At 45.9% G+C, this 8,548-nt stretch overlaps 1 protein-coding gene across 1 annotated transcript; it reads right to left on the bottom strand.

Annotated features, from left to right (window-relative positions):
• Positions 1–1,541: 1,541 nt before the first annotated feature.
• Positions 1,542–7,619, bottom strand: GHSR (growth hormone secretagogue receptor). The gene is made up of 2 exons (XM_037407029.1): positions 6,818–7,619; positions 1,542–3,773 (listed from the first exon to the last, which is right to left on the bottom strand). Exons 1-2 carry the CDS (start codon positions 7,569–7,571, stop codon positions 3,469–3,471), a joined length of 1,059 nt encoding a protein of 352 aa, XP_037262926.1. The 5' UTR covers positions 7,572–7,619; the 3' UTR covers positions 1,542–3,468.
• Between the last annotated feature and the right edge of the window lie 929 nt (positions 7,620–8,548).

The raw sequence follows: 8,548 nt of genomic DNA, 5'->3' as shown, positions 1-8,548 counted from the left end.
GATAGTCTACGCTGCAAACGCTGAGCAGCTGCAACAGGTGAGAGAGACGATTAAACCACCGCCAGCATTGCTTTTGCCAAGGCAGGTGGTTTGCCACCGCGTGCTCTGCCTGCAGCATCTGCTCTGCCTGCAGCATCTGCTCTGCCTGCAGCATCTGCTCTGCCTGGGTAAAACCTGATAGAGCCCAGGCGGGAGGAACTTTGCCTCATGTTACCACCTGAGACAAATTCACGATACCTATTTTGGACTGACTTCAGTTAGCTGTTCCTAAGTAAAAAATGCTATTGAAAACTTGATTGCACTTTTTTTTGACAGTGGAGTTACTTCTTACAACTTGGGCAATAACCCTTGAGGCAAGCAATGCCGGATTCATCCAGCAGCACTGGTGGGGAGGTATGTATCTTTCTGGAGGCATCTGACAGTAGATGATTTTATCATGCAAAAGTGAAGGATATCCAGATGATTTTTCTTGTTTTCCATATAAAAGCAGTTCATTACGCACTGGCACCTGTTTGAAGAAGCAGACCCTACCCACCATCTGCTTCCCTACCAAGGGAAGCAAAAATAATGGATGGTATGGTGCCAGCTGCAGGAGGGACAGCTACAGTGTGAGTTAAATGCTTGAATGTTCCCCGCTAGATCTGAAATATTTTCCTGCTTGCGCAAGAGTCATATGAAGGTGGCTACTCTTATTTAATGAAAATGTGTGTATTTTGTTAGATTTGGCCTAAAGTTCAATGACTTGCAGAAATAAGTCCATTTCTGAAGTGAGGAGGAAGGAAGAAGCCCTTGTCTTCTCTCCCAATAAGCAGTCAGACCCCTTTCTTTCTGATTTCTGTGTCCCCAGATCAAATGTTTTAAATTCTAGACAAAGTTGTGGCAATTTGACAGTGTTGGTATAGTTAAAATTTACAGTCTTTCCTGATGGAGTGTTCAGCGGAATGAAATTGTTAGTATGTTTATAGTTTATATGCAGAAATTGAATGTGTTTACACTGAGCTTTGTTACAGTTACTCTAGTTTTAAAAACAAACCAACCAAACAAAAACAAACAAAACCCCCAAAGCAAAACAAAAAGCTCCAACCAACCAAAACCACTATTGTCTGATCAAGTTAGTTATACAGGTTTGGGGAAAAAAATTAAAACCCAACAATGCAGCTTCTCTGCTAGGTTAAAGCCTCTGTGGGACCATTCTGGCCACGCAGTTGCTTCCTATAACTGAGACACAGGTTCTACTTGCAGGGAACGGAGGCAGCCCGTGAAGTCTCGCACGCTGTGTGTGATCCTGGTACCCATTTTGTACCCCGTCCCGACACTGTGGGTTGCCTGCCCTGCCTGCTGCCAGCCCTGCAGCCCCTGGGGCCGTGCCCGGCTCCCCCGCACCGAGGAAAGGTACGTGGCAGCGCTGAGAGGACCTGATGGAGGCTCAGTTCTCCAGCCTGCGTGCAGCTATACCAGGTCCTCCAGCACCACTGACCCGGTAGGGCTATAAAGGGTCTCATCACTTTATTTCTTTTTCTGTTCACATTTAATACCACAGATACAGCTGAGATTTGAAACACTTATGTGACGCTGGGTGCGTGATCAGTTCATTTACACAGACATGTTGTTTTGTGAGCGCACATCTTCACAATCTTTTCAAGATTCCCAAATGTCTTGTTTCCCTGAGTTGCACGACATCTGCCATCAGATCTGTCAGTCAACGAGCGAGAGAACAAAATGGGTAACAAGGCGGATGTGGTTAGAGATGAAATGGGTGATGATCCTACAGTGCTGCTGCTCGTTTGTCCCCCAATTCCTTAATTTATAGGTTCACATACATCAAACCGGTGCTCACTGCCAGTGCTGGAGGGGGGGGCAGGACAGGCTCAGGTGCCACACCAAGGAGCAGTCATCAGCCCCCTGGCCCTAGCAAAGCAGGGGGTGATATAAAAAGACACAGTATATACAGAAGAGGCCAAATTCTCGAGTTATACCTGAGCAGCACCATCAGCTAAAGGTGTAACAGGCAGAAAATGGCCCATCAGCGTTAATAAGGAGTTTGAAGGCAGTAGGAATTCTGCTAACAGACAATTCATTACGGAGAATCGGTTGTGGACCAGCTGGTAATAAATACTAGAACAAAGTAAATAGAAAGCTGCTATTGTACATGCGTACTCTGAAGTCTATTAGCTGGACCACAAATTCTACATGTTGGTGTGACAGTAGATGCAATATAAGAAATAATTGTTAGCATAAAGGATGGAAAGTTCTCTGGTTTGTCTTTTCATGACATACTTGAGTTATAAAAATCAATTGAATTTAAGATTTTTATGGATCAAGTATGAGAATGTGTCTGTCTGCCTTTTTAATGCAGATTTTTCTATTACTTTGTCAAGTCACGTTGGTTAAAAAATGTTCTCAATTTAATACTGCAGCAAACTAGTACAACTGCACATCGGGCTTTATGGGGGGATGTGGTACTGGTAACCAGCTGATATGCTTTAAACAGAAACAAGTGGTGGTTTACAGGCAGGAGACTTGTACTCAGCAAAGTTTGGGGGTACAATGGTGCACACCATAGGGACAGGTAGCCACAGACTTGTTACAAATATCGAAACAACTAAAAGCTTCCAAGTTCAAACACACTGAGTCATTCACAGTCAAGCTGAACAGAACAAGTACAGATGATTTAGCTAGTAAAAAAAAAAAAAAACTTTGGTGGGAGATTACATTCCATATTTTTATAGCATCACTGCAATCCTGAAGTCAGCACTGTCCTTGTCCTACTGATATGTATTTTAAAAAAATATTTCAGTACAGTCATGTTCTAAGCCACTTCTGTGAAGGTTGTTCTGTTTGTTTGTTTCCTTTCTACTCGGACATGACATGAAGGTCATTGATTTTTAGCATGTTTAAAAATTATCTTTTTTTTTTCTTAAGAAATCATTTTTCTCATTCAGAGAAAAATGTTAGTTTCTTTAAAAATCAAAATTATGAAAAGTGTATCAAATTCCATGTTTAATATTCCAAAAAGGCAATTCAGTTTTCTCTCTCTAGGGTCTGGTTATATGCTAGCAAAATGCTTAGCAAAATTAAAGCTAACTCTGGAAAAATTCAGCTCAAATTAGCTGCTGCTGAAGTCACACAAACTCTCAAGTGGACTGGGCTATGTTTGCCTGTTAAGGATGGTAACGCCTAGCTCTCCTGCTACAGTCAGGGATAAAAAATCATATGGGCAAAAGCAGCAGAAAAATAATACTTGAGTGTTGCCAAATTCTGTAGCCATGTGTTTCCTTTTACAGTCTCAACGTTTAGTTTGTTTTTTTAAAAAATCTTTAACTGCCTACATTACATCTTTCAGCAAATCCAGATGATGACGAAAGTCCCACTTCAACGTTTCGATGTGTGTTTCTTGTCCTCTTCCTCTTCCATTATGGCTTTCTGGGAAATACAGGTAAGTGATGCTCTGGTACTGGAAATCACATGTCATGTGATGACGCTCTGTTCTGTCCAAACGCGCGAACTTTCTTGCTTTGTGCTGGAGAGTCTTTTCTTTGGAAGGGGTTTGAGCCCAACCAGTCGGCAAGCGGCAACTCGGTACTTCTTTGACATGATGTTGTAGAGGATGGGGTTGATGGCTGCGCTAAGGTAGAAGAGGACAAAGGACACCAAGTTGCAGTACTGGCTGATCACTGCTATCTCCAAGGATCCAGCTTCAAAGGATTTGGAAAATAAGTATCGTCCTACGTGAAAAGGCAACCAGCAGAGTATGAAAGCAAATACCACCACAACTAAAATAAAAACAGCAGAAGAAATAGTGTTAAGTACAAGTATTAAAATATGGGTGATTAAAATCCTATCTTTTAAATCTATTTCTTTAACAAATTAATCACAAAGTGTGAAAATACATTTGATAAGTTTTCAGGTTTGTGCCTCTCAATACATTCTCTAGGAGTATAAATTAGCAATGCTTAATACACATTGATCATATCTAAACAGGCTTCCTGTATCTTGCACAACTAATCTGATGTAGCACACTTCTGACCTATAAAACTTATGTTTTCATAAATAGAGAATTAAAGAAACGAAATGGTGACTAAAAAAGTATAAGAACCTATCATCTGCAGTGTTTTAACAAAACCAAATTACATACACAATGTGGCAGACTCAACACTGTAGTTTATAATGAAACATGTAATCACTGGGAAGCAAAATTATTTAATACAAAGCAAAATTACTCAAGGCAGAACAAAATTATCTAAGGCAAAGGCCCAAAAATAAAATAAACCACCAGAATGTGAACTCACACAAGTGCATGTGCCGAGGCAAGAACAGAAGAGTAGTGTACCCCTCCATTTTGTTTGTCCATTTTTTGAAACATGAGTTACTCCAAGAGCAAAACTAAATACATAGCTGCATAATTATAGCTATATAGTATATCTGTGATATTACACTACCCCTGTGGTTGCATTTATATATGTAAATATGATGTATGTAGAATAATAGGGAAGCGTGTATCTTTGAACACTGGCCCGTTTGAATTTCCGTCCTAGAGAAAGGGAAATTTTCTGTTCATATCCTGTGTGCTATTGACCTTTATTATTTTTCATATTGCTTTGAGTGTGTCTATTAATATACCAGAGAGAGAGAAACCAGGGAACTCGAGCGAGGTTTTTTGATGTTCTTAAGCAATTTTTACCAGTTACCCTGTTCCCTCATGTTAGCAGTCTTGCTTTCTCATGTCAAGTCACAGCAGAATAATAATAATCAAAGAGCTAAGAGGGATGATTATAGACATCTTTCCCCCAAAGCTTTCTCCACAAACATTCCCAAGTTTAAAGGGATACTTATGCAGGACTTATGGTGGACTGTAAAGCACAGAGCCGAGGTTCAGAGGATGATTTCCAGCTCTGCATCTTCTTGAGCCAACCACTTCCATTTTTTCCTTCGTGTATCTTCACCTACAAAATTCAGATACTGTTCCCCTAGCTCTCAAGCAGAGTTTAATCCATGTAATGGATTTTACCACGATGGTCATTAGGAACAAATTTTTATGCATAGTCAGTATTTTACGTGTAGGCATGTATATCCCTGGTCTTTCAAATCAAATAGATCAAACCTAACAGTTTGATCTTCACACATGCAGAATCACACTGACTTCAACAGGAACAGGGTATGATAGCTCCTTTGCAAGTCAGGCTATACATTTAGGCGTTGAATTATGGACCTAGAGGCATAACCTTTCTCTACAATTTAAAAGAAGTGTTGATGCTAATCCCATTTACTTAATGTCCCATGACTTGCTAAAGTCTTAGAAAGAGCCTTCTAAATGTTGAGCAGAGTATTACAAGCAACGAGAGCAGACTGCATGGAGCATCTGCTGATACTGCACCCTTGCTAACTTCTTTCCATCAGACTGTTACCATTCAGAGAATATTGGCTCCCTGTCAGAAAAGAGTCTTGCCACTGCCTTGCTGTTCTCAGACCTTGTAAAAGAAAGCACAAAAAGGTGTCTGAAACATTGGAATGCTTGCAGCAATACTGCGGGCAGAAATTAACAGTTATTTCAAAAGTCATTATGGGTAAGTATATAGAAATCTAAACATGGTAGTAATATATGCTAGCTATGTAGTTATTGTAAGTAGAGATTCATAATCCTGAAACTCTAGGAGTGTAAATCATCATTTACTTCCAAGGTCACGCTTACCAGACTGAAGTAATTCTATTGATTATAAAATGTGGCTGAAAGGGCACAAAGAATGCCGCCCTTTTTATTATTCTTCCTGCTGTTGCATAGTGATAAAGTAGGATATGAACAAAAAATAAGTTAGGCTCCCTTTTAATAATTAAGGTACTTAAGACACACTGCCACCTCTTCATCTAGCTCATTAGCCCATCACTTCAACATAGATGAAAAAAGCACAGCAGAGATGCCACTTGTGAAGCCGCCTTCTTGCAAAGCATCTCACCCCCACTGAAATCCACGGAATGACTTGCACTGTGGAGGACTTTTTGCTTGAATAAAAGTACGCAGCAGCAGGATTCTGCAGTTTTCAGACACTAAACTGCAGAACAACTTTTTGGTTTTGTGCATCAAACTCCCACCACATGCACTGACTTAGTATGTTAAAATTTGTGTTTCCATGTGCCAACAATATCTGTTGTTTAAACCATTCAATAATGGAAACAGAGTTAGGAATGGCAGTGTCTGTCCTCTAGATCCTGTTTTCTTGAAGTCAGTGAGAATTTACAGGATCTCAAAGGAGACACAGTGCTCCCTGTTCAGCACATCCTGGTGTTTTGCTAATATAAAAATGCAGATTGATTTTTATAAGCCTACACAACCATGCTAGTAAATAACCCCAGTTGGTTAAAACCTTGGTACTCTCTTCTAAGTGCACATCATCTCCTGCTTGCTTAGTTGTCAGCAGCTCAACTGTGTGTTTGAGAAGGGTTCGGTTTTGTTTAAAAATCAGATAAACTACCCTTCTGTAAATAATGTCAGTATCCACAACCGAAGAGGAAAAATGTTCAAAAATCTCCAGGGCACGAGCTAATTGTAACAGTCACATTTGCCCTTGCCGGTGATTGTTATTAACATTTGTTTAACTGCTTGAGAGTCCCCAGCTCAAACCCATTAGAAATAAATCTAAGGATGGAGGAGAGTTATTTTACGAACACCTTGAGATGTAGCCCTTTGTATGAAACCTTTTCAGCAAATGCTTTCCTTTGGAAGCACCTACAGGGAACTACCAGGGCGCTCTCAGCCTCTCCGTCTCTCTCACACACACAAGCACACACATCCTTTGGAAAAACAGAGCAAGAAGAGTCGTACCTAACATTTTCACAGTTTGCTTGTTGTTCTTATCCCTGACGACAGTGTTTGGACCGATGTTCTTTCTCTTTCTCCTCCAGAGCTTCCTCCCGATGAGGCTGTACAGCACGGTCAGGCAAAACACGGGCAGGAAAAAGAAGATGCTGGAGGTCCAGACCATGATGGTGAGGAGCCCCGAGCGGATGGCGTACTCCGTGGCTCGGCACTCGTTGGTGCTCAGGGGGTTGGTGCCGTTCTCGTGCTCGACCCCCACCAAGATGAAGATGGGTCCGGCGCTGACGAAGGACACGGCCCAGAGGAAAAGGATGACCAGCTTGACCTTTCCCTTGGTGATGATCACTTTAGCTCGGAGGGGGAAGCAGATGGCGACGTACCGCTCCACGCTGAGGGCGGTGATGTTGAGGATGGTGGAGTAGGTGCAGCTCTCGCTGATGAACTGGAAGAGCTTGCAGAGAAGGTCCCCGAAGTTCCAGGGCCGGTACTGCCAGAGGCGGAACAGGTCCAGGGGCATGCAGAGGAAGATGAGCAGGTCCGAGAAGGCCATGCTGGACAGGTAGAAGTTGGTGGTGGTCCTCATGTCCCGGAACCGCGACACCACCAGCATGGTCGTGAGGTTGCCGACGATCCCGATGACGAAGAGGAGGACGCAGGCGACGGTGATGCCGGTGAGCACGGGCGCGGGGAAGAGGTGCAGCGGGGGCTCGGCGCCCGTCCGGTTCTCCGCGCCGCGGCCGCCCGCGCTCCCCTCCCGCATCCTGCCGCCGCGGGCTGCGCATCCCCGCGCGGCGCCCCCGCGCTCCGCCCCGCGCGGCCCGGCCGGCCCCGCTCCGCGCCGCTGCGCGCCCTGCGCCGCGCGCTCGGGCAGGTGCGGGGGGCGGGGAGGGCCCAGCGCCCCGCTCCGCCTCCGCCGGGCCCGCCGCTCCCCCCGGCCCCGGGAGGGACGGCGCTCGCCGCCGCGTCAGAGGGGACGTGGGCGCGCTGGCTCCGCGGGCGCGGAGCGGCCCCGCGCTGCCCCGGGGCCGAGAGCCAGCCCAGCGCTCGGCCGGCTGCCACAGCCGCACCGGCACCGGCTCTTCAACTTTGTTCCCCGGCGCCGGAGCCCTCCCCCCGCCTGCCTGTCCCCCCTGCCCGTCCCCTGCTCGTCCCCCGCCCCGCCCCGGGCAGCGGCGGCTCCCGCTGGCGGCCGTGCGCCCCGAGCAGCGGAACTCGCTTCCGCCGGCGGCCGGCGCGGCTGCCCCGAGCGCACGGCGCTGCGGGGGGCGCAGTCCCGCGGGGGCGGCTGCTGCCCTCTCCTTCCTTTGTGCCTTTGCTGTGCCCTCGGCTGGTGGCAGGAGCCCGGTAAAGCTCCAGTTCGCTGAAGCTGCAGTAATCGCCCTCTCCTATATGATCTACCTAGGGTTACGTTTCGGTTCGGCACGTTTCTGCTGCCCTGCGCTCTGCCCTGTGCGGACACGGACGTTACAACCCCGTGTTTCCCAGGGGCAGGCTCCCGCCTGCTGCTACGGGATAACGTCGTGCCCGAGAAGAAATAAGGTGGGAGCAGCACAAAGCGAGATCGGGGACAGCAAAGTGACCCCCAGCACACCTGTAAGGGCTGTAGCTATCTTTTGTCTTTTCCAACTTGTCCCCGCAAAGTGTTGGAAAGGGTGTGCTGTGGCACAATATGTTTTCATTCCCGTCTTTCCACCCAGAGGGGCTGCATCCCTTCCCTTGTACCCCCTCTCTCAGGTG

This window comes from Falco rusticolus, chromosome 13 (genome assembly GCF_015220075.1).
Source record: "Falco rusticolus isolate bFalRus1 chromosome 13, bFalRus1.pri, whole genome shotgun sequence".
NCBI lineage: Eukaryota > Metazoa > Chordata > Aves > Falconiformes > Falconidae > Falco > Falco rusticolus.
The sequence above is the reverse complement of the archived record's forward strand: the minus strand, read 5'-3'. Positions and strand labels throughout refer to the sequence as shown.

Excerpts from the sequence above, each read along its gene's own strand:
- GHSR (XM_037407029.1), bottom strand. The coding sequence starts at position 7,571 with ATGCGGGAGGGGAGCGCGGGCGGCCGCGGCGCGGAGAACCGGACGGGC. Across the intron at positions 3,774-6,817 it reads GCAAACTGTGAAAATGTTAG|TTGTGGTGGTATTTGCTTTC; the intron begins GTACGACTCTTC and ends TTTTTATTTTAG.